The sequence below is a fragment of the Macrobrachium nipponense genome, chromosome 46, assembly GCF_015104395.2.
Source record: "Macrobrachium nipponense isolate FS-2020 chromosome 46, ASM1510439v2, whole genome shotgun sequence".
NCBI lineage: Eukaryota > Metazoa > Arthropoda > Malacostraca > Decapoda > Palaemonidae > Macrobrachium > Macrobrachium nipponense.
Window position 1 is genome coordinate 42,022,797 of NC_061106.1, and position 27,247 is coordinate 42,050,043.

The 27,247-nt window shown below is 37.6% G+C and overlaps 1 protein-coding gene and 1 long non-coding RNA gene across 3 annotated transcripts in view; one reads left to right on the top strand and one right to left on the bottom strand.

The window, feature by feature from the left end:
* Positions 1–27,247, top strand: part of LOC135214963 (uncharacterized) — a 60,367-nt gene that overhangs the window by 293 nt on the left and 32,827 nt on the right. The gene's annotated exons all lie outside the window — the stretch shown is intronic.
* Positions 851–16,109, bottom strand: LOC135214961 (organic cation transporter protein-like). Of its 2 annotated transcripts, none has more exons than XM_064249456.1 (12): positions 15,986–16,109; positions 9,361–9,588; positions 8,041–8,179; positions 7,395–7,575; positions 6,508–6,611; positions 5,522–5,676; positions 5,005–5,173; positions 4,324–4,471; positions 3,265–3,437; positions 2,566–2,738; positions 2,046–2,230; positions 851–1,349 (listed from the first exon to the last, which is right to left on the bottom strand). In XM_064249456.1, the coding sequence occupies exons 2-12, from the start codon at positions 9,578–9,580 to the stop codon at positions 1,131–1,133; spliced, it is 1,866 nt and encodes a 621-aa protein (XP_064105526.1). In that variant the 5' UTR covers positions 9,581–9,588; positions 15,986–16,109; the 3' UTR covers positions 851–1,130. The 2 variants fall into 2 exon arrangements, with proteins under 2 accessions (XP_064105526.1, XP_064105527.1); XM_064249457.1 differs by lacking the exon at positions 15,986–16,109 and adding an exon at positions 15,355–15,581.

Genomic DNA, 27,247 nt, shown 5'->3' on the forward strand with positions numbered 1-27,247 from the left:
TAGTAAATTAAATGCCGTTGAAACAGCTATAATATTCAATGCTACTACCCTCAGAGAATGCCTCCTTTCTTCTTCTTCTTCTTCATCGTCTTCTTCTTCTTCTTCTTCTTCTTCTTCTTCTTATTATTATTATTATTATTATTATTATTATTACCTTGCTAAACGCATTTTCAAATACCACAACGTCCTCATGTGAAAAAGAACAATTTAAGAAATGAATTAATAAATGATAAATCACTGAATCAACCCAGTCAATCACTCAAAAGATAAATACAAAGATTAATCAGACATTTGGAAGTACAGTACGACACCAAAAATAAAAGATAATAAAAAGTCGTGGTTAAAAGACTTGACTAGCAGAATTACTGGTATATATCTGGTTCTTTGGGACGTACTGGACGCAACTGCCGGTTTAAGCTGCCTTTTTCCCTGGTAGAAAGTGTAACCAATCACAGACACGTGCTCTTTTAGACTCGGTATGCACTCCGTAACGCGTATGCACTGCGAATGCCAAAATGTCAACTAAAAGAAACCTGGCGTCAATACAGTAATATCTGCGCATGCGCATTTTTATTCACGATTGACGCGTCAGTTTTCCGTTCTGAAAAGTAGCTATATGAACTCACATGTTTCAGCTCCATGCTCCGGTGTACCTGTGACTAAGTAGGGTCTTGGAAAACGGCAAATTCAATTTTTTTTAAATAACTCATTTTTGGCGCTTTTAGACACCTCCAGCTAAGAACAACTTTCCCAAATAAGATTCTTTTTATTTCCTTCTTGAAGCAGAAGGTAAAAGAACTCCTCAAACATTAGTTAAATATGTAACATTATATGAAAAAGACACAGGGACTTAAAAATTGTTTTGTTTCATGTCTTTACATGCAAATCAATAACAAAGTTGATAAATAAAAAGTCATCTAAAAACATAAAAAGTTAAAAGGTACCTAAATACAATGAAATGTTGCTGCCAAGTACTCTTCTGCTCTAACATTTGCTCACAAAATGTACTTAACAAAAACAAAATGGGTTTAAAATGCTATCTAAAAAAAAATGTACAAAACAAAAACAAAAGCAGAAAGCAAAATAAAATAAAGTATAATAAAATAAAAAGGAAAAATAGCGAATCAAAATCAGTCATCCTCAAAGGCCTCGTTCGCTTTGGCCTGCTTCGTCGGCGTTCTGGTATCTACTACTACGGGACCTCCTTCTTCTGCGCCTCGCTTAGGCGCCGCCGCCACCTTCTCCTCCGTGATGGAGTCTCTCGTCTCGGGCAGAAATAAGCACAGGGCCGCGGCTGCCGCTGACATGGCTGCAAAAAGGGCCGAGGGACCCCAGGTGATGACGACGCCCTGGAAGTGAAAGTGTCTCTCTAGAATTATTGGAGTCTAAGCTCTGCTGGAGGCTTATGGGTTGTGCCCAAAGCTATTAGGAACGGGGTATTGACAGGGTATTTACGTCACTGAGTTATAGAATTGGTCTAAGCTCTGCTGGATTCTTTTGGGTTGTGCCCAAAGCTATTTGGGGCAGGGTATTGACAGGGTATTTAAGTCACTGAGTTCTAGAATTGGAGTCTAAGTTCTGCTGGATTCTTTTGGGTTGTGCCCAAAGCTATTAGGGACGGGGTATTGACAGGGTATTTACATCACTGAGTTCTAGAATTGGAGTCTTAGTTCTGCTGGATTCTTTTGGGTTGTGACCAAAGCTATTTGGGGCAGGGTATTGACAGGGTATTTAAGTCACTGAGTTTCTGGGATATTCACGTCTCGCAATCATGTTTCTGTTGAGACACTGAGATACTGAGTAAATTAAGTATACGGAGAGTGAGTTTTTGACATCTCTTTGCACGAACCAGTGCATGTAAACGTGGACGGGTCGATTAATTCAACGACAGGCGTCGAATAAAACGTTACTGAAATATAAAGATTAATGATTGAAGATCACAATCCTTGGCGGTAACTGTGCTTCAAAAGCTAATTCGTTAGTTCCAGAATGCTTATTTCAATGCCTGTTCTAAGCGGAAGAAATCGTAACGAGAAAACGCTAACCAGCAGATCGTTGATGTAAGGCGAAGTGATGCTCCCGACTCGAGCCATCATGCTGGATTCCCCGACGGCCAAGGATCGGTACCGAGTCGGGAAGAGCTCAGCGGTGTAGATGTAGACGATGATGAAAGCCGCCGAGATGGCTGTCTTCCCCGTCAATGAAAGGAACATCAGTAGTTCCGAAGACACTGGGAGAGACAGAAAAAAAAAATAGATAAATAAATAGACAAAAAAAAAAAGATGTCACAAGTTGGATTTCGTGGGGAATTTCGTAGGTCAATGTGAGACAATGGGAAAGATAGGGTATTTCACGAATCAAGATAAACATTGGAATCGATGGGGGAATTTTTAAGTAATATTATACAGAGCAATGAATTCCAGACGTCGATAACACAAATCAACCCTTCTGAACTCGCTGTATTTGTCACAGACATCTTGCAGTTCGTGTTTTGCCTTATTTAGCGGTAAAGAAGTTTTATAACAGATTGAAAGTGAGTTCAGATTCATATAGTCACATAGTCACCTGAGTCTTGTGTCGCCAAGAGGATGGCCACAGTGCAGATGGTGACTCCGCAGACTGAGTAGCAGAGCATCAGAGCAAGTCTCCTCCCAATCCGCGCCACTAAGAACCACGTTATGAAGTAAGCAGGTATTTCGGCCAAACCTCCCAAGAAGACGTACATGTAAGGATCAGTGCTGGAACGGAGACGGCATAAAGATAAATAGGCATTCAAGTTCTGGGGTAAAAGCCTATTGGCATATGTATATAGACTAAGTGTCAAGAGAACTCTGAAAGCATCGAACCTCTTAGTATTTTACTCTTTCAGTTTACTTGCTGTTTTGCAGTGGTTAATGGGTTTTGAATAGAACTTTTAGCACGAAAGACTTTTAAGGTTCCGTTGGAATCGGCCTAGGACTCACCTCCCTTGAAGGTAATCGTAAGCTGGAGACATTGGTGTGATTCACCCCTGTGTTATATATCCAAGATTCATCTCAGCATCAGAGTACACGAGACTCACCACACCTGGAGGTTATTCTGAACTCACATCAGTTATAATTCAAGGCTCACCTCATGCAGAGATGATCCTAGCTAGGATCACTTTAGCAGCGGTTGATCCAAGAGATAATGGAGGACTTACTACTCCAGCAAGAGTTAATTCAAAACTCACCGCAGCAAGAGATCATTCTAGACTAACTTTACGTTTGACAGTCTAACACTCACCTCAGGTTTCCTGAGTTGAGTGAAACCCCATAATACACCATAGACACTGCACACCAGCAGAAGTAGCTGATGAGTATGGTCATCCTGTATTCTTTCTTCAGCACCAGTACCAGGAAATGTTTCAGGTTGTCGATGATGGCGCGGGAGAGCTTTTGTTTTGGCTTGGCCTCGACCTCGAGAAAATGTCGAAAGTGATTATCGTGAGACGGTTATTAGCTGAACAACAGGTATTATTCAGGTATTGAATTGCTTAGAAAATTTCAATTAGAATCTCTCATCAATTATTATGAAGATTTCAGTGCAAATGGTGAGGTACCCCAAGATACAGTTATCACATTCGTTGGAAGACGGATGTAATAAAGACTTTAATTGCAAATTTCAGAATATTAGAAGTTCGACAGCGATGTCCATTTACTGCAGATTGGTGCTGCTGCTCTCAGGGATCAATTGTGAATGGGAATGATCACTGTTGAAATGCAAATCATGGAAAAGTGACAAACAAAGAGACCATCCATCGATGGTCCTAGTTATATAATTGCTACTATTAGGAAGGAAACAGAAACTTACCACCCAAGAGCTACTCTATCTAAAATGCACCCTGAGGGCATGTTCCATATGAATAGGATTCATCCGCTGAACGATATTATGAAAATAATAACAGGTGTTCATATTCGGTTTAATTGTCAGTAGTACAGCAAGCACGGTATTGCATCATCACCTAACGGGTATTCCGAGTTCCCCTAGAGCCTCATTTCAGATATGAGGGCAAGTTCGACTCTTTAGCTATTACACAACAATGGGTATGATTCCTCACGTGCCATTAGTGTTTGGGTGAGGCTGACGGTGATGATTCCAGAACGAATAGGCCTAGGTCTTGTGGTCTGAAAGTCGTCAATACCTCTGGAATACCTCACTGAGAATGTGTTTAAGAGTCTCCTCACGTAAATTATACCCTGGGTGTTAGAGACGGACGCTCACTACTACGAAAGGGTAATTTCCGAGAGCCAATACTCATAAGCATAGAGGAGTGGCTACAATTAACATTCTGAATGTTCTTACCACTGCAGACATCTTCTTCAAGGATGCGACCATGGCTCCCGCCGGCGGGAAAGAGCGTCCATTTACTCTGGCAGCTTCGGAAAAGATTTCGACGGCTTGATCATAGCGACCATTAGCGATCAACCAACGTGGTGACTCAGGCATGAACCTGAAATCATTATAAGTAATAGGAGTCTGTGTCACATAGGATAGGGGAACTTATTATGGGCCAACATGTTATCTGAAAGTTTTTCTATGCTATACTAAGCACTTCTTTAAGGTATATATATATTTTATATCATAACTTTGAATGTACACAATGACTTTGATAGTCTGAAACATATAGTTATAGGCCAGCATCATATCTGAAGGTTTTTCAATGCTAGTACTAAGCACTTCTTCAGGGTATATTATATTTTTTATATCATAACTTTGAATGTACACAATGACTTTGATAGTCTAAAACATATAGTTATAGGCCAGCATCATATCTGAAGGGTTTTCAACGCTAGTACTAAGCACTTCTTCAAGGTATATATATATTTTTTTTATATCATGACAATGTACACAATGACCTTGATAGTCTGAAACATAGAGTTAATCTAATTTTATGCCTAATTACCAGTTACTGAAACGACATGATGCCCAAAGATAAGATGAATTATTCTCACTTTATCAAGGAAAGTTTGCAGCAAAACTCACCAATAATAAGATATCAGATAAAACATCGGAATGGAGTAAGCCACCTGCAGCCACCTCCAAGGTCTGATGAGGTATGCGATGCCCGGGACAATCATGTACCCCAACGACCAGGGAACGCCCCCGACGGTGCCCACCGACGAACGTTGGCTGGGCGAGCAAATCTCCATGACTGCAAATTAGGGCATAGGGCATCAAAGCATCCATCAGCAATCATGGAAAGTAACTTTATTCGAAGTTTGCTTGTTCATTCTGCGGAGTTTACTGGCCGCTCACAGCAGGCTCCTACTACAGTCTGTTGCAAGGTACTATGCAAAGATCATTTTGCAGTCTCTGATGGAAAGTAAAACGAAAAAAAAAAAAACAAAAAAAAACTCCTACAATCTGTTGCAAGGTGCAAAGCAAAAGAGGCTCGGCCTATAGACGCGTCCATAGGCATACTTTTTTTTTTTTTTTTTTTTTTTTTTTTTTTTTTTTTTTTTTTAAATAAAACTAACTTCACCAGCGCATGCAGACTCACCATATATGAAGGAACCGGTAGCATGTCCGAAGGCGAAGAAGGATATGAGAATCCTCAGCAAAACGTAGACGGAAAAGGTGGGAGAGGCGGCAGCTCCCAACGCAGCTAAGATGCTCGCCACCACGCAAGTAAGGATGACGGGTCTCCGACCAAACCTTCAAGTATAATGAAATAAGAAGAAATATCTGTCACTCACATGAAGCCATTGGCGTACATGATCATTCTAAATAGTAACTGATACTTCGTGGGGCATCCCCTATTGGTAATCTATGCTTCTGCTTAACCCAGAATACCTATTCGTGTAGAAATGTGTTCAAAGAAATTATTCTCCATCTTTTCACGAAAGTTTATAGGATTTTTTTTTGCAACATGTTTGCATCGCGAGTTAAATCTTGGAATTTAGAGTACTTAGTCCACTGACCAGTCAGGCAATGCCTGGAAATTCTATGCCTCTGCTTTAGCAAGAATACCTATGCGTGTTGAAATATGTTCAAATGAATTATTCTCTATCTTTTTACGAAAGTAAATGGGATTTTTTTTGAAACAGAGGTTTGCAGCATCGAGAGTTATTAAATCTTGCAACCCAGTCCACTGACCGGTCAGGCAATACCTGGAAATTCTTACCTGTTGTGAATGTGAAACTCTCTGGATAATCAGTGTTTCATTTTATCGACAGAATGATGAGTTAAACATGTTACTTAACAACAATCAGATTAATGGAGAACAGCTAAGTAACACACCCGTGACAGATAGTGGAAAGGTGATTAAACAGGAAGTATTACCAGAGGATAGCTTAGCTTGGTATATCTAGAATTCTGATGGAAATTTTGAAATGAAAAAAATGAGACCTCCAACGAATGCTCAGATGCACTGTCAATATTAAGTAATATTTTCTCGTTAACCCAAAACAGTTTCCTGACGTAATTTAAGCTTCGCAGAGGTGGAAAAAATATGAATGAACTTGGGAGATCTGAGTCAGAACTTACCTGTCCATCAAGTACCCACAAGACAGAGCTCCAAAGAGGATTCCGATCTGGGATGCAGACTGAGTTGTTGAGTACAAAGCGCGTCTCTCACACACCAGATCCCACTGGGCAGGAATAAGATGAAAAAAAAAAGTTTTTTAAATTAGCCTGCAGAAGAGTAAAAGAAGTAAGCAGTGTTCTAGAACAAATTCAAATTATGTGTTATACTTAACACATTAACTCCCGAAGGAAGTGAAGAGCCACTAAGACCTACGATTAACTGGGCTTACTAAACAAGGAACACAGTAAAACTGATTAGACAGCACGAAAAGCAAAAGGAATAAGCAGAGAGTTACAGGAGTTTTAGGAGCTGAACGAGAATGTAAAGAGATAACTGCATAAAAAAAAAAAAAAAAACAGAGTAAATATGGAGATAATCTCATGAAGAATGAGTAGTAGCAAGAGATGTGAACAATATTCCAAATTTGCACCTGGAGAAAGAAGGGAGTGACTGCTCAGAAATTTCGACGCGCGCATATCTTTCTCTCTCTTTCTCTCTCATCTCTCTCTCTCTCTCTATGACATATATATGTACTGATATATATATATATATATATATATATATATATATATATATATATTAATATAATATATATATATAAATATACATAAATATTATATATATATATATATATATATAATATATATATATATATATATATATATATATATATATATATATAATGTGTGTGTGTATAATGAGAGGAGCTGATACAAGATGAAGGAAGACAGATTACCTCTCTCTAAAACATATTCGCAAAAAATATTGAGAAAAGTACCATGAAATATTCTCAGTGAAAACCAGATTAAAATTCACCCTTTTGTGGAAATATAATCTCTACACTGACCTCGGCGACGAGCGTCAGGCTGTAATGACTGACGTTGAAGTCACGAGACTGACAGTAGATGGGGCTTCCGTCCCCGATGGAGATCGAACCCCGGTTTTTCATGGCGGCCTCGTAGCCCATCTCCACCGCCTTGGCGTAATCGTAATTGAAGAATTTGCAGTTTTTCTCGCTGGTGTCATTGCTGAAACGAAGGACAAGAACATCTGTTAGCTCTGTATGGTTATTGATGAAGTGCTGTACATATTATAGCATGGGGATACAATCCCCAATTATGTAAAATCCTTCTGTAGTTTTGTGAAATATATATTTCTCGTGCAGCAACTACAAAAGGATTTCACATAATTGTGGATTGTATCCCCATTTACTTAGAGGTACGACATAGTACCTATCTTCTACATATTATAGTATATACATGAGGCACTCTGACGGCACTACTCCCCCACAACGGGGAGAAGTATGAAAATGTATGGAAAATAAAGCATAAAATATCCAACCGCCAAATGCTGGAACAAGCACTGACCTAGAAGAAGGAATGGCGAGATTTTAGCTCTGTATAGTTATTGAAGAAGTGCTATACATATAGTATGTGTATGGAAAATAAAGCATAAAATATCCAAAACTGACAAATGCTGGAACAAGCACTGACCTGGAAAAAGGAATGGCCAAGTCGAGGATCTGCTCTTGTGTCCAATTGGCCGCTGTCAGCTGCTCGACGTGGCACCAGTGTTCTGGAGTGCTGCCAAGGAATTGGTAGGTGATGGTCTGGGAGGCCAGTACGATCGAACCTGTCCATTATTAATATTATTATTATTATTAGTGGGTCAAGATCACATGGAAAAGCATCAAAGATCGTCGACGGACGAAGCAAGCTTTCAGGGAATATAAAACCCGACAAAAGTGAAATGAGAGAGATCAGCGAATCGACGAAGAAAACAGAAAAAAATATGCAATGAAAACACGTGAAGGACCGTGTAGGTGAGATACGCTAAGGCAGTGATTCCAAACCAGGGTTCCGCGGAACCCTGGGGTTCCATAGGCCATCATCAAGGGTTCCGCAAGAAGTCTTGAAATAAATGAGGTGCAAATGGCGCTGATCTGAATTTACACAGCTCGAATAGCAGTGGTAGATAGTATATGATTTATGAAAAGTAATTTATATATGTATATATATATATATATATATATATATATATATATATATATATATATATATATATATATATATATATATATATATATCTTCAAGTAATCAAAGTCCACAATTATATAAAATGTGTATTAAAAATACATAAAAGACGGGAGCTTTCGTCTACTTGATCAGTAGACCTCATCAGCCGTACTGATTTTTCTTTTCAAAAATTATATACAAAAAAGGGTTACGAAGGACAGGCAGGACTCTGGAAACGTCTCCAAGGGAGATAACCAAAACAAACTCTCTTAATTATGTTATTCCCTCGTTCAAATGTCTGGCCAAAAGACGAGCCGATCGTCGTGGTTGTGGACTTTGATTACTTGAAGATTTTCCAGTCACGTTATGGTGATTTTTTGATATATAATATATATATATATATATATATATATATATATATATATATATATAGAGAGGAGAGAGAGAAAGAGAGAGAGAGGGAGAGAGAAGAAGCGAGAGAGAGAGAGAGAGCCTGTAGATAAAGGTTCCCTAGGATATGAAAAATTGCTTCAGGGGCTCCTTGAAGGTATAAAGGTTTGGTAATCACTGAGGTAATCTTTGTGAAATATTAAATCGCCCACGGTGAGCTTATGAGCTACTTAGTATTTTCAAATGGGTTTGGAAAGTATGGCGCTACCCAGTCCTTCCCTTACAATAAATAAATAAATAAATAAATAAATAAATAAATAAATAAATAAATAAATAAATAAATAAAAATAGAATTAAGATAAATGAATAAATCAATAGAAATGCCGAAAAGAAGCAGTTGATTATTACCCATAGAACAGACGATCAACGTAGCCAAGTTCCAGCGACCTGTGGGGTCAATCATTTCCAGGACATCCTCAAAGGACGAGATTCCAGAAACTCCGCCGTCCTCGTCCAGCTTGAAATCCTCTGGCTTTCCAGTTTTGCTGACGTACACCAAATCTTTAAGAGCATCGTTCTTATCTTTTTCCTTTTCCCCGTGATCCTCTGGAGGCTGCATCTCTCCCATGGTTTAGCCTGCGTCCAAATGTCTTAGATAAATAATATTGAAAAGATATCTGGAAAAAGCGGACATAAACACTCACAAAAGACACGAGTCGTCATAGTGTCGTAGTTTGCAAATACTCAAAGATTTGGACTATTACAGTAGATGCAAACTCGCATCTTACTATAATGGGCGTAATTTCTCTGTCCGTCTGTCATTCAATCACGGCCAAATGGCTGGACCGATGGGCATGAAACTTGGCAAGGTTATAGTGGGAACCCATAAGATGGTTTATAATGGGATTTCATCCCACCTCCACCCACCCCCTCTCCGAAGGGGGTGGGGGTGAGAAGGGATTCCCTAAAACGGAGCTGGCTCTGCCACGTGAAACGAGGCTGGTTACCCCCGTAGACTTAGTTACATTACGAATTTTCATACATAATTTCTGTATACATATATTTGCTAGTATATATAATTCGTAGATAAACCTTTGGATTCATCACTTTCGTTTCTTACGAATACCAATATATAAGATGTTTAGGGTCTACCATTCAAGTGTCGCTATTTTACGTAACAGTTTTAATATAATTTGCGGGAGATTTTCGAGAAATAAAATTTAAATTCTAAAAAAAGATTAACTTATATTAAAAGCACTCCAGAGATCTCAAGCGTTCACTTGAGGATATAGCATTAAAAAATTAAGGTAAGACGGATGTAAATTCTATATGGGTCGTGAAATGCGATGCAGATCAAGAGAAGACGCAGGAAGATATTAGGCAACGGCTTAATATTAACATATTGAATTAGGGAAGTCTTGATAACAGAAGGTTTGAATCTGGGATACATATCAAGGTGGGAGATCACGCCCTTCCTTCCGGAGTAAAATAAATAGATAAGTAAATAAGTAGATAAATGAATAAGTAAATAAATAAATAAATAAATAGATAAATAAATAAAACATCAGTGCTTTCAATACTTTACTGACCACTCAGGGGGTTTTTGGGGAAAAAATAAAAAAAAGGTTCAGTGCTTGGAAGACGAAAGTTGCTTGTGAAGAGTAAGGGCGTGTTAATTTGAATCGGACCCTAAGTGTTTTTTTTTTTTAAAGCAAATAAACTTATTACATCATCTACTTAAATTTCTATATTTTTTTTCTTGAGCCAAGAGAGAACTGGCTGGATGAATGATCGCCAAGAGAGGTCTTCTTAAGAACATTTGGGTATCAGCCTTCATAAATGTTGTGAAGACAGTTTATGGTACTGTAAAATTAAATAAATGAAATAAAATAAACAAATAAATAAACAGAACAAATTTTAAGGTTTCAGAAGCCACAAATAATTAGCAAGGTTATTTCGATGATACTACATTTTTATGTGGGAGGTTTACCTTGGTGCTTGCAAGATTTGGTTTAATTTCACTCACGTACATAACTCGGTCCGCTGTTCCTACATAAGCTTCGAGGAATAAAGCGAGAGAGAGAGAGAGAGAATAACCAACGCCATCTTGACTCAATTCAAGATAGCGATGGAACAACCCCCAATGAGGAAGCTGGTATACCACACTAGGAAAAGAGAAACATGACGTAACCTGTCAACAGCTTAATTACTACATGCAAGCCCTTTTACGGCCCCTTTCTCTCTCTCTCTCTCTCTCTCTTTTATGCACACACACACTCACACACACACACACACACACATATATATATATACACACATCACATATACTATAGGCATATATACACGAGACATCTACCTAAAAAAAAACAGGAAAAATGAACCGATCATTGTCAGAAAAACCGGGAAAAAAAAGGATAAGTTTCAGTGAAAACATCCACCCCACATATGGATGGGCTCAGAAGGCAAAGAGGAAGAGGCGATTTCATTAAAAAAAAGAAAGAAAGAAAAAGTAAGTCCGAATAATAATAATAATAATAGCAATATTACTCAAAGTACAGGAATAACCGATAACAAGTACGCGGTTGTATGTTAAGATATTGACCAAGATCTAGATAAAACAAAGCGAAGAATAGTTCCGCGATGCCATGACTACAGTAGATTTACATCACCCGTGCATTTGATGTCTAGGCCAGTCCCTTATTACGACGCTCCTGATTGGTTGTTGATAAGCCAATCACAGGGCTGGAAAGTCCCAGTCTTTCTCGAGAGTTCAGATGGGTAGGATCTATGTTCCACTTCTCCTGAGGGATACATCTTTCAGGAGAGGTGGAACATACATCCTGCCTATGTGAACTCTCGAGAGAGACTGAGGAGAGTTTCCAGCTCTGTGATTGGCTTATCAACAGCCAATCAGGAGCGTCGTGTATGCCTCAGGAGAGTTTCCAGCCGTGTGACTGGCTTACCAACAGCCAATCAGGAGCGTCGTAATAAGGGACTGGCCTAGAGACATCAAATGCACGGTTGATGTGAATCTACTTATAGCTCGGCGTAATTATTTCGCAAACTGAGTCAGTCCTCCTCCCGTAAGAACCCTCAAGGAATAATGGCTTGACATAATACAGTCTGGTTACCTGTTACCGAAGGACAAATTGCCCTTCTTCGAAAAATAACAAAAGGGGGTGAAAATACCGAAACGACTTAATGAATGACAATTTCCAAATTGCAGGGGTCCAGGATGTCAGTGCAAGGGACGACAACGTGGGAACTAATTTTTTTTTTTTTTTTTTTTTTTTTTTTTTTTTTTTATGCGTTCGACGAATTTGGGATCAGTGACGAATATTATACGGTCGCTTGCGCATTCATAACTTTCTTACTGTGAATACTTCGTTTTATGTATATATACATAATATGTGCATAATATTCATACCTCGAATACTGTGAATACTTTGCTTTATGTATACATACATGATGTGTACAATATTCATACCTTGAATAATGTGGATACTTTGTTTTATGTATATGTACATGATTTGTGTATAATATTCATTCCTTGAATACTGTGAATACTTTTTTTTATTGAGAATCATATAGGCAGAGTGTTTGGATAAGTGCACACCCAAACACAGACACACACACACACACACACACACACATATATATATATATATATATATATATATAATATATATATCATATATATATATATATATATATTCATACATACACACACACACACACACACACACACACATATATATATATATATATATATATATATATATATATATATATATATATATATGTGTGTGTGTGTGTGTGTGTGTGTTTGTGTGTATAATGTGTATCTGTATACGTTTTATGGTCAGGAAAAGTACAAATCGAATTAATTCGTTCCATTTGCCTTCGATTCACAATATTAAAATATAAATTCCCGCGCAACACATTAATTAACAGTTAGAAAGAACTATTGCTTCTCCGACGCTCTTTATATTTTACTTCGTATTTTCAAACCATTTCCGCAAACAATTATTCTGGTCACGTATTTTCTAATTGAAAAAGTATGGGAAAAGCCTCTCCTTTCCGCTCTTCATAAGAAATCTGTAACTTTTTTTTTTGTCTTTGTGAAACCTGCGGACTTTGATAGCAATAATCTCTCTCTCTCTCTCTCGCTGTCTCTCTCATCAGTCACTTCCTTAAGTTAACCAAGATCGTGCTTTCGCCTTCACTAGGTTACTGATTCTTTTCGAAGTTCACCGCCACTTATCTCAGGTAAATCCATATCCTTACACCTCAATTACGCTAATTATCATGAAATAATTCAGTCACCTATCCCACACCCCTTTTGGATCAGATTCTCTGCTCTTCTCGAGAAAAATTCTCAGAAACAAGGAATTTCTATTCGCTCTTCCGTATAGCATCTCCTGTGGATTGGCGTCACTCAGTCCTTCTACTCTTTAACTCTGGGCAGATTAAGACAACACTCGTTCCAGCCCGTTGTATATACGTATGCATATATATATTATATAATATATATATATATATATATTATCATATATATATATATATATATATATATATATATATATATATATATATATATATATATATATATATATATATATATATATATATATATATATATATTATATATATATTATACATATATATATATATATGTATATAATCATACAAGGGAAGAAACTAACGTCATATGTCTGAGTCAAAGAAGGCCGGTTAACGGTTTACCTAAGATCATTTTACCAACATATAAAAAAAATAAAAAAATAAAAAAAATAAAAAAAAAAAAATAAAATAAAAAAATAAAAAAAAAAAAAAACAAAAAAAAAATATATAATATAAATAAAATTAAAAAATAAAAAAAAACTTAAAACTAAAATAAAAAAAAAAAGTACAAAAAAACACCAAACATAAAAAAAAATATAAATAAAAAAAATAAAAATAAAAAAAAAATAATAAATATAAAAAAAATAAAAACATAAAAAAAAATTTAATAAGAAAAAAAATATATAAAAAAAAAAAAAATAATATAAAAAAATAAAAAAAAAAATAAAAAAAAAAAAATAAAAAACATAAAAAACAATAACATAATCATAAAAAAAAAAAATAAAAAAAATCAAAAAAAAAAAAAAATTTTAACGAAAAAAAAATAAAAAAAAATAAAAATAAACTCAATAAAAAAAAAAAAAATATAAATAATAAAAAATAAAAAAATAAAGATAAAAAAAACCAAAAAAAAAAAAAAAGAAAAAACAAACATATATAAAAAACACGAACTAACTATTTTCATTCATATTTTGTTTGATGAAACGCACATACATTTTATGTATGAATATATATATATGTATGAGTGTACATATAGTATATATGCGAGCATATATACATATGTATGCATTAAGCTACAAATGTCCTTTAATATCTAATTCGCTAAACCTCGGAATTAATATATTTTCATATATGTCAACCCAATGAAGTTACCGAGTCGGTAACTTCACTGAAGTTCTGATTTTTCCTCTGTGCGCTGGTTCGAATCCACGAGAGGACGAAATTATAATCAAATAAAAAAATTCCCCTCCGGTTAACATATATGAAAATATATCAATTCCGGAAGGTAGAGCGAATTGGATATTAAAGGACATTAGTTTAGCTTAATGCATGTATACGAATCATGGTGATGTGATCAAAATTCATACATGATATATATGTATATATGTGTGTTTTATTCAAAGAAATATAAACGAAAATTGTTATAGGTGAGAGGGGCTCTCATTATGTCTTCCTTGACACATAGAAAAAAGGGGGGGGCGCGGGGAGGGGGAGGGGGAGGGGGAGGGGCTATTCCCAAGAAGAGCAAGTTCACTGTTAAGTTTATATTTTTTACATCTTGCGATTTCAGTACACAGGCATATGATACTTCAAATCCAGACATATAAATATTAAACTTCTACGTTATTACCATCAGATCTAAAACACCGCGTCTTTGCTATGGTAAAACGCCCGTCCAAGGAAACCTTCTTGTAAACCTGAAGCAATTTCCAGACACCTTTCCAGTCGGATACTTTATGGTTTCCAGCGGAACTTTTCTTTTAATCGGCATTACGTAAGGAAGACCTCAATAAAAATTCACAACTGGCCCAGTCTGATGCCGTAGGCTGCTTTCCAGCGAGACTTTTCTTCAATGATCCTCAGACATTCTCACACACTGGAACGCGTTTAAGAAATTTACGTCAAACCCCGTGACGTCATGCTAAACACTCCACAAAATAGCACAACCACAACTCTTATCATTTCTGTATAAATTCCTCTCTATAGAGAAACTCAGAATAACAAATCAACAAATAAAATCAATGAACGTGAAAGACACCGCGTGAGCGAACGACCTACTATATTGCAACTCGGCTCAGCAGCACCACTGGTAGGTACATATTCCAGGGAGGAAGTGACGACAATGAATGAATGAAGCCTCGCTTTGTCACTGGTTCTTATCATGGAAGCAACCTCACCTGCTCGTCGGTGAATAGGAGGTACTAACAGGGTGGACAGAAAAAAAAAGTTGATTATAAAATCATAGACTTATTATTATCTTTCCAGGGATGTTTTTTTTTTCTCTCCTATTTCTCTGACCCTCTTGGTCATATGATGCCTAAGAGCAGGTAGGTTTTGGTCGTTTTGTAAGTAAAAGAACACTGAAATTGCAGCGGGGTTCAGGTTTATCCTTTAGAGACAGATGGTTCGAAAATCGGAAGAGGACTTGGTAATGGGCGGCGGTGAGAGATAAAAGATTATTCGAAGTCTGACTGACTGAAGCGACGAAACAAGAGATGAATTATAGATACGACGGGCATTGGGGAAACAAGCGCGCCAAAAGATCGCAGTCACATACAACTTTAGAGGATACATTTCATGACACTGTTATTTTCCACGTCGATGTCGTCCAATCATTTCCTGCATAATACAACTCTTGTTGCATCGTCCATCACCCATCTCTGTCGTACTATTCATAGAACGAACTTACCCATCAATAGCGCAGTGCTAATCTGGTCCCCTTCGACTCACGGGATTATCTCTTTATCTGAAAATACACTCTTTGAGTTTTCCTCTCCTTATCTGAAGCACCGTCCTCACAACCAACTAGGAAGGATACTATACTATGTACACCTTCCTAACCGACCGTCCTCACAACCATAGGAAGTATATACACTAGTACCTTCCTAACTGCACCGTCTCACAACCAACTCTGAAGTGGCGGCAGCTGTAGTTTCTCCTATGTAGCCTTCCTTCCCCGTTGCTGTCTCCAAAGCTTTCACTTGGCAAACCTGGACCTGCATCAGGTGGTTGGTTACCTGGTACCTGGTGAGGTCAAGGGAAGGGGGGTTGGCCCAGCATGTTTCTCTCGATATCTTCCCCAGAAAAATCACTTGCAAACGTCCACTAGGGAGAGTTTCTGCATATTTCTATTGCGTGTGGGGCTCGGTGGGGAGGGGGGGTAGGGCGAGAGTAAGTGCTTTATCAGTGTTCTAGTTAGTTCACAATCTAATGGTTTTCCATTATACAGACGTTTCCTTTTCCTATCGACAACAGTTCTTATAAAACAAAACATCGTTTATATAGTATTGTCACGCCATATAACACACAATCAATCAATCAACCGATGGTATAGTAAGATCGTTTAAGGCTTCGTTTTGCTAGGATTGGTGATACCTAAAAAAAAAAAAAAGGCAACTTCTGTTTCTTTTCTTTTTATTAAACAAAACCAGAACAGCGCCGGAGGTGGGCGGGTCACCCTGTCACGTGATGCCGCCCATCATCACCATGGATATGAATGATAAAACTTTGTTTTTGTTTTTTTTCAATAAATCATTATAAATAACAAATATTTGCTTAGTTAATGATCATTTCAACAGAAAGAACTATATGTGCGTGTGCATACATATATAGTACATATTGATATATATGTAACGTGATATTTATATATATATATATATATATATATATATATATATATATATATATATATATATATATGTGTGTGTGTGTGTGTGTGTGTGTGTGTGTGTGTATGTATATATATAAATATATATAATATATATATATATATATATATATTATATATATTGTATATATATATATATATACATATATATATATTTATATATATACATATACATATATATATATATATATATATATATATATATATATATATATATATATATATATATATATATATATATATATATATATAGATATATATATATGGAGCAAGCGACGTAATTGGGGAAATCCTGTATATCGCGAAAACCTAACGAAACTGAAAGTAGACGGGGCTGTTGAAGAATGCTAAAAAAAAAAAATAAAAAAAGGGAAAACGAGAACTGACTGAAGTTCAGACTTTTTGTTGAAGACGAACATAAAAAAAAAATAATAAATAAATACGAATTATTTCTCTGATGTGGTCAGAACCAGTTAAGCTACGGAAGAGTATTGTCTAGTCTTCAAAGTAAAGGGGAAATTGCAATGATATTGGATTCGCTATTTCACGGTTTTGCGAATTTTCTGTTTCGAAGACGATCATAAAGTCTAAGGAATGAAGAAAAAATTAATTAAATGACTGAAATTCGAGTGATCTATTGTGTTACGATTCCTAACACCACCGCCCACCCCTTCTCCGCCTCTCTCTCTCTCAGTACATAATTTCTCTAATATATTTCCGTATTTGTCATTCTTTCTTTTTTCTTTTTATCCGTACAGCCTTGAAGCATTTGCGTATAAGGACAAAGTCTTTGTGTGGGGGGGGGGGGGGGGGGGGGGGGGGGGGGAACAATTCTAAATTGACCTTCTGTCGTCGTCCGCTAAGAGCTATATACAAACAGCTGTTCGTCATCCGTTACTTATATTTATATATATATATATATATATATATATATATATATATATATATATATATAAGATATGATATATATATATATATATATATATATATATATATATATATATATTATTCTCTTCAAAATTCTTTGGTGAAATTCTGTTAATACCATGCATAAAAACACACACGCAACAATGCACATACACACACACGCACACGCACGCACACACACACACACACACATAATATACATATATATATATATATATATATATATATATATATATATATATATGTATTTGCTCCTGAGGATTCTTTACAGAAATCCTATTAATACTATATATGAAAGTACCGACACACAAACACACACATACATATATACGTATGTATGTATACATGTGTGTGTAATGTTGCAACGAACGTTGCAAATATTACAGCTAAAAACAACTGTATGGATCATAGGGGTAGAGAACTAAACAATCAAATGAATCCAACAAATGCCAGAAAACAAAAGATACTACTAGAAGTGATAATAATGGGTATTTTGACAATGTCTGTTATTCCTTGTTCATCGTCCGTATTTCCCGTGGGAAATAATCCCTGGTGGCGTCTAGTGGAAATTTCGTTGGAAACATCATATAATTAATTCATCTTAATAGAAAATAATTTTTATTTCCGTCATTGTCATAATTATTTATGTTAATTTCACATTGTTCCTTTGTGCGTTACATTTAAAATTGCTCTAGCTACAATACGGCGTTTGATCATTTCGTTATATGTGTATATTTGCTGTTCTTTATTAATCGTGAATGTTAAAAGATAGGTTCTATTACGCACTTGAACTTCAGAGACACCTGGTGGTCGTGACCTTGTCCTTTTTGGGAGATGAATTATGAGGTCATCGTTCATTCACCCGTTGTAGACCAAAAAAAAAAAAAAAAAAAAAAAAAAAAAAAATCTGACAACGATGATCATAAAGGAGTTTTTTTTCAAAAGATGACGCATCTTTAGATTGTTTGTTCGTATGACGTTTTTACGCCGCATGGAACCAGCGGGTTATTCAGCAACGGGACCAACGTCTTGACGTGATTTCCGAACCACGTTGAGAGAGAGTGAACTTCTATCACCAGAAATACACATCTCTCACCCCTCAGTGGAATGCCCGAGAATCGAACTCGCGGCCACCAAGGTAACACGCCAACACCATACCGATCACGCCACTGAGGCGCTCAGCATCTTTAGAAAGCTATAAATGTTCTTCCCGAACTGATCTTCTTAACTGGTTACTGAAAACCTGCGGGTCGTCGTGGAATTGGATCTTAGAAAGTTCAGGGGAAGATGCAATGCCTTACTATACCCTAGTGCCATTCTCCTTGTATTTTAATTCAGTTTGTTTGTTTGTAAGGTGCTTTTACGTTGCATGGAACCACCAGTGGTTATTCAGCAACGGGACCAACGGCTTGACGTGACTTCCGAACCACGTTGAGAGAGTGAACTTCTATCACCAGAAATACACATCTCTCACTCCTCAATGGAATGCCCGAGAATCGAACCCGCGACCACCGAGGTGGGACGCTAATACCATACCAACCACGCCGCTGAGGTGCTTTAATACAGTTCGATCTATTCATTAAAACATTTTTTTTTTTTTGCGTTTTGCGACCGTGCCCCAAAAACGGAAAGTGGGTATGGTGAAAGTCATTTATGTCTTTCATACATTAACTTATTGACATTGGGAATCATGATACGTGTACGAGGTGTATGAGCGACCTTCATGATTATTACAGGCCTCTTCGCACCTAGTAGCCCTTGGCCAAGACTCACCACGACACCCGGATATTTAGTTATTTGTGTCCTTTCAGCGGGAGAGTGAAAGGGCCTCCCATGACTGAGCAAAGTGGGCGGGGTCGTGTTTTCCAACGACGTCTTTCGCTCGGAAAGATTTGCTGGCATTAATTCGCGCTCTCTTTAAATGGTCGTGTAATTCACTACATCAGAAGCGTCGTTGACGTTTGGAACTTTTTGCGATCACCGAAGAAAAGATGTTTAACCTCGCTTAAGTCAAAATTGCTGTTTGTACTCTATCAGATCTAGGTATGTTTAGTTATGTTTTCACTATTGTTATCCGCGATTTCGAGAGCAGAATGCTGCAGATGATATAGCATCACGTTTTTACGATGATTTAAAAAAGGAAAACGTCACTGACACCTCTGGGTGATTTATTTCCATCTCTGCAGATCGATTAGAAAGTTGAATACACTCGGGGAAAACGTGCAAAATGAAAATTACTTACATATGTAAGTATTTTCTTTAACGTTCATGACTACAAATGTGTGTTTTTTTATTCAGTGTTTTCTCCCATGCAAGATATTGGTTATCCAATTCTAATGACCAGGAACTAACACCTGCCAGCCGGGCATTCTTATGAAGTGCAGAAACTTTCCCTGACTTTCTTCACTTAGTTCCTTAAAAAAAATAAATAAATAAATAACATTTAAAAAAAAAAAAAAAAAAAAAAAAAAACACACACACACACATACGGACCCACACACACCCTCTCCCCTGATTCAACAAGTCAGTCACTCGATAAAGGATTTTAATTCACTTTCTTACGTAATGGTAATCATCTCAAGTTCCGTGGGAAATAAATGCGCACAGTAGCTACGGCTGACTTCATACAGCGTATAGGGTGTTGCATGAATAGTGATGACCTCAGTTCCCTCCCCCCCAACCCCCGCGGGAAACGATTGTTATGGAGGAATGTTTAGGATGCACCTGTAATTCTTACGAGAGAGAGAGAGAGAGAGAGAGGTGGGGGGGGGGGGGGGGGGGCGGCGCCGAGGGGCCGGCCGGAGGAGATACCTTACGGCCATGCCTTTCTAAGCTAATGTAACATTTGCAGTGTTGACTGTTATTCTTGTGTATATAAATTTATATATACACACGTGTGTATTGTGTGTGTGTATACATATCATATATATTATATATATAATATATATATATATATATATATATATATACGTATATATCTATATATATATATATATATATATATATATATATATATATATATATATACATACTCCATTACTCCTAACTAATTTAATGAAGGGTCTATTGCAATAACAACATACATGCCACAAGCGTGGCTGACATAGCAGCAGCTTTCATTTCTGACTAAATGTCAGATCTGTATTAGTTTCTGTCACTCAGCTGAAATCTTGCAAACAATACATAAACTACAAAATTAAAAAGTGTATTTGCTCTCGACTCACGAAACTCGTTTGGGTAATTCGATTCGTCGTGTGGTCTACTTATCAATACTTGCACCGAGTTTTGCCTCTTGCTTGTGAGCTGAATGTCGCCTTGACCAATGCGACGTCAGGTTTTAATGAAAGATCATTAATATCACTTGGAACTTTCCCATCTACCCGGGCAAAGCCTGGCAAGCTGTATTTGAATTTAAAACTGGATTGCCAACATGGCTGGTGGTGCTGTGAGGACGGTAGAGTTGAGTGAGTGAGTTGGGTTAGGTTACGTCATTTGCATTGGACCGGGAGTTGGATACTTTCTTGACAACATCCGATCCCATGGATTGCAAAATCATAGTCATCGAGAGAGAGAGAGAGAGAGAGAGAGAGAGAGAGAGAGAGAGAGAGAGAGTAGGTGGACGATAGGGGATAAGGAGGAGCGGCTGGGGGCTTGTTGTGGGGGGGGGGGGGGTTTAAAACAAGTGGTCACGTGGCTGGAAGGTGGTCGCGAACACCATCCCTACTCACGTTAGTTTTTGCCCCACTCACCTTGGCCATGCGTGTAGTTGTTTAAGTAGTCTAATGTTTGACTTTATTCGTGATTTGAACGCGTCAGTTCTCCCACGATTCTTCTGGTATAATATGTTGAGTCTTTAAGGCAATGGCCACTTGACTACTGGCGAGGTTATCAAGTGCTCCGGTGAGGTGTATAACAGTTTCTTGCAGTGTCAGCGGGAAAGTTATCTGCTCTTTGGAACACCAGGTAACTGGCAAAAGGAAGACATAAAAGACTTCCATTTTTCAATAGAAACACACACACACACACACACATGCACCAGGTAACACGGCGAAAGGGGAAGTTGATTTCTTCCTTTTATACTTTTTTTTTGTCACTGGGCTCTTGACACTTCCTATTAATGGCTCTGGTCAATTGCAGATGAAAACTGAATGATAAAACAGGGCCAAAATGACTTTTTATAAAAGCACTAATATCGACAGCATCTGGTCTAGTTTTAAAAGGAAAGATCTAAGCTGGCTCACTTTATTTACAGACGAAAGCAAATAGACGTGACGACAGACCTGCCAAGCAAAATGTTGAAAATGCTGACGTCAGCATGCATAGAGGAATATCCAACACAACAACAGAAATGGCAGGAAACTTCTGATGTATTCATCTGTAATTTACTAATTTTACACTCCACGAATTTCTTAAAGTATGGAAGAAGAGGTAGAACGAACGTGAGATGTTCGTGGTTACGTCTATAATACCGTTCTCGCGTTCCCGTGCAGGTAACATCGACGGGGACGTTCATCAAATGCGAAAGAAAGACTTTTGTACGTTGTTTGAATCTGCTTTTGGGCTGGAATATAATAATAATAATAATAATGAGCGCTATGCACGTTGTTTTCATCTTCTTTGAGCTGGAATACAATAATAGTAATAGTAATAATAATAATAATAAGACTAGCAGAGGTTAATATCAGGAGAGGGATCTTCCAGGGAGACTCACTGTCCCCACTACTCTTCGCAGTAGCCATGATTCCCATGACAAAAGTACTACAGAAGATGGATGCCGGGTACCAACTCAAGAAAAGAGGCAACAGAATCAACCATCTGATGTTCATGGACGACATCAAGCTGTATGGTAAGAGCATCAAGGAAATAGATACCCTAATCCAGACTGTAAGGATCGTATTTAGGGACATCAGGATGGATTTGGAATAGAAAAATGCGCCTTAGTCAACATACAAAAAGGTAAAGTAACGAGAACTGAAGGGATAAAGCTTCCAGATGGGAGCAACATCAAACACATAGATGAGACAGGATACAAATACCTGGGAATAATGGAAGGAAGGGATATAAAACACCAAGAGATGAAGGACACGATCAGGAAAGAATATATGCAAAGACTCAAGGCGATACTCAAGTCAAAACTCAACGCCGGAAATATGATAAAAGCCATAAACACATGGGCAGTGCCAGTAATCAGATACAGCGCAGGAATAATGGAATGGACGAAGGCAGAACTCCGCAGCATAGATCAGAAAACCAGGAAACATATGACAATACACAAAGCACTACACCCAAGAGCAAATACGGACAGACTATACATAACACGAAAGGAAGGAGGGAGAGGACTACTAAGTATAGAGGACTGCGTCAACATCGAGAACAGAGCACTGAGGCAATATCTGAAAACCAGTGAAGACGGGTGGCTAAAGAGTGCATGGGAAGAAGGACTAATAAAAGTAGACGAAGACCCAGAAATATACAGAGACAGGAGAATGACAGACAGAACAGAGGACTGGCGCAACAAACCAATGCACGGACAATACATGAGACAGACTAAAGAACTAGCCAGCGATGTCACATGGCAATGGCTACAGAGGGGAGAGCTAAAGAAGGAAACTGAAGGAATGATAACAGCGCCACAAGATCAGGCCCTAAGAACCAGATATGTTCAAAGAACGATAGACGGAAATAATATCTCTCCCATATGTAGGAAGTGCAATACGAAAAATGAAACCATAAACCACATAGCAAGCGAATGCCCGGCACTTGCACAGAACCAGCACAAAAAGACGCATGATTCAGTGGCAAAAGCCCTCCACTCGAGCCTGTGCAAGAAACATCAGCTACCTTGCAGTAATAAGTGGTACGAGCACCAACCTGAAGGAGTGATAGAAAACGATCAGGCAAAGATCCTCTGGGACTAATGTAAATCAGCAAACGTATAGGGTGATACGTGCAAATAGACCAGACGTGACGTTGATTGACAAAGTCAAGAAGAAAGTGTCACTCATTGATGTCGCAATACCATGGGACACCAGAGTTGAAGAGAAAGAGAGGGAAAAAATGGATAAGTATCAAGATCTGAAAATAGAAATAAGAAGGATATGGGATATGCCAGTGGAAATTGTACCCATAATCATAGGAGCACTAGGCACGATCCCAAGATCCCTGAAAAGGAATCTAGAAAAACTAGAGGCTGAAGTAGCTCCAGGACTCATGCAGAAAGAGTGTGATCCTAGAAACGCGCCACATAGTAAGAAAATGATGGCGGGACTCTAAGGAGGCAGGATGCAACCCGGAACCCCACACTATAAATACCACCCAGTCGAATTGGAGGACTGTGATAGAGCAAAAAAAAAAATAAAATAAAAAAAAATAAAAAAAAAATAATAATAATATGGGATATAGTAGGGAAAAACTCTCTATCGCGAGAGTATATATAATGTTCTAAAGGGTCCACAATAATACAAAGTGTTAAGAGTCCGAGTATAATTGTTAAGACTTTACAGAAAGTTTTCGAACCCTTCCCTGGGTTCATCTTCAGTCCATTTTGGACTGAAGATGAACACAGGGAAGGGTTCGAAAGCTTTCTGTAAAGTCTTAACAATTATACACGGACTCTTAACACTTTGTAGTATTGTGGACCCTTTAGAACAATATGGGATATGCCAGTGGAAATTGTACCCATAATCATAGGAACACTTGGCACGATCCTAAGATCCCTGAAAAGGAATCTGGAAAAACTAGAGGCTGAAGTAGCTCCAGGACTCATGCAGAAGAGTGTGATCCTAGAAACGGCGCACATAGTTAGATGGACTCCTAAGGAGGCAGGATCCAACCCGGAACCCCACACTATAAATACCACCCAGTCGAACTGGAGGACTGTAATATACAAAAAAAAAAAATCAATAAATAAAATAAAAAAATAATAATGAGAGTTTTGCACGTTGTTTGAATCTGCTTTGGGAAGGAATAATAATAATGATAATAAGGAATTAAAAAATAAAAATTATCTCACAAATAAGAGATAAGCATTGATATCAAACTCATTTATATAACACCCGCAGGCCAAGTGCAGAGTTCTGAAAATAAAGCAACAGATAATAATAGGAACAAGTAAGTCTTAAACATGAATAGTTTTAGAATGAACTTGGAGCAGAACTGGACGCAATAAGTTAAGTATATCTTAGTTTTACCAGACCACTGAGCTGATTAACAGCTCTCCTATAAAGGGCTGGCCCGAAGGATTGGATATTTTTACGTGGCTAGGAGCCAATTGGTCACCTAGCAATGGGACCTACAGCTTATTGTAGCATCCGAACCACATTATATCGAGAAATTAATTTCTATCATCAGAATTAAATTCCTCTAATTCCGCGTTGAGGCGAGCTGAGGATCGAACTTCGGCCCACCGGATTGGTAGCCGAACACGAAAACCACTCGAGAACTTACTGGATAAAATAGTGAGTCCTACATTATATTGTAAAAGTGATTCGTAGAACTTTTCTTTTTTCTTTTACCAAAATAGTTTCTTGTTTGTTTGTATGGTGTTTTTGCGTTACATGGAACCACAGTGGTTATTCAGCAACGGGACCAACGGTTTTACGTGACTTCCGAACCACGTCGAGAGAGTGAACTTCTTCTATCACCAGAAATACTACACATCTCTCGCTTCTCAATGAAATGCCAGAGAATCAAACTCGCGGCCACCGAGGTGGCAGGCCAAGACCATACCGATCACGCCACAACGAAAATGATTTCCTTTAATTAAGCGTTGAAGTTTTGGCTCGGAAATTATTGTCAGTAACCTACCGTGTTAGATAATGCTGCAAGTTAAAAAAAAAAAAAAAAAAAACTCTTGAAGACGCGAGAGATGCTATGAATATGAATATACGGATTGCATTTTCGATGTCCGTATGTAAGTTTGCGATACTATCCCCATCGTATTTCTGATGAAGGAAACGGGAGAGGTTATACCATTTATCCTTCTGATAAATGGGCTCCCACAATTCTAGACACACCTTCTTAAATTCAGCGAAGGTCGGAATCTCCTGAAACTTAGGGGACGTGAGAGTGCGGTGTGCATCCCCCTTTTCGGAACTAACATAGAGTAACGCTTCATCTATTTTCTTGCGTTCATTGGTAATTCCACTAGCTGAAATTCGACTTTCAGTCTCTGTTATCCACTGAGATACTGTATATGCTTCTAACTTAATTTTGTCAGGATGACCCCTTTCTACCCTACCGCAAAAGCGTGTAGCCTGTGTTATTACAGCGGCCTGTGCCATTCTAGAGTACCTAGTTTGTACTTGCAATGGGTTAGGAATTTTATTATGATTAGTAACAATCACACTAGATGTGGGTCTATTTGCTACTGTCGAGCTCGGTATTCTGGTTGGACTTTCGCTATGTGATCGTCGAGGAAAATTATTCGTCTGAGTATTTAATCTCGAGCGTCTGTCAGGAGTTGGACGTAGGCTATAATGACTCGGATCGGGAGTTCTGCTTTTTTTGTAACCTAGTAATAATTTTGTTAAAGTTTTTATGCATATCAACAGCATTAGACTAGATACAATTTAAAAAAATAGATGCATTGTTGTACTTACATTATCTTCATTATGGAGTCTGTCTTCCTTTTGCAATCCCTATATAACCTACATCAAACGTTCTTATTTCCTAGTGTTTCCTTCCTTCAATCTGGAAAAACATTAACATTAATATATGCCGTTATTCCTTATTCACACCACTGCACTTTGTGAACTGAATGACAATATCTTTTTTTTTTTTTTTTTTTCTTTTTCTAGATTTATCACAATCAATGAAGCAAAAAAAATTATTTTATCTTACAACTTTACGGCAAAGAAAAATTTTATCTCAAAACTACTTATGAATTATTTTATAAAAACATTTTTATATTACTGCAGTGTGAGAATTTTCTATTTTGATTTATTTTCAGAACGTTAATCTATCAGGATACTTTAAACTTTTCTTTCTCTTATTGCTGGTTGCCGATCACTTCTGCGTCGTCGTCCGGCTCTGCCTCTGTTTCACTTGTTGTGGCGTTGTCCGCGCGCTGTCGTCGTTCACACCACTGTTGGAGTCCAGTGCGCCTTGTCCATGGGGAAAAATCGTAGCGATGTATGGAGAAATGGGCGCTATCTCAGGATTGATGATAGTTTAGCGCTCACAGGATTGATTGAAGAAACCCGTCGTCAGTCCTCGCTGCGTTGTATTCAATCTTCTTTTATCCGCTTAATGCATTTTTGCGTATTCCTTTGTCGAGTTTTATGGCTTAGGAATGCGGCTATCCTAGTTCAGTATTCTTTCTTAGGATTTCACTGCGTTTCGTCGCTCTGTTTCGTT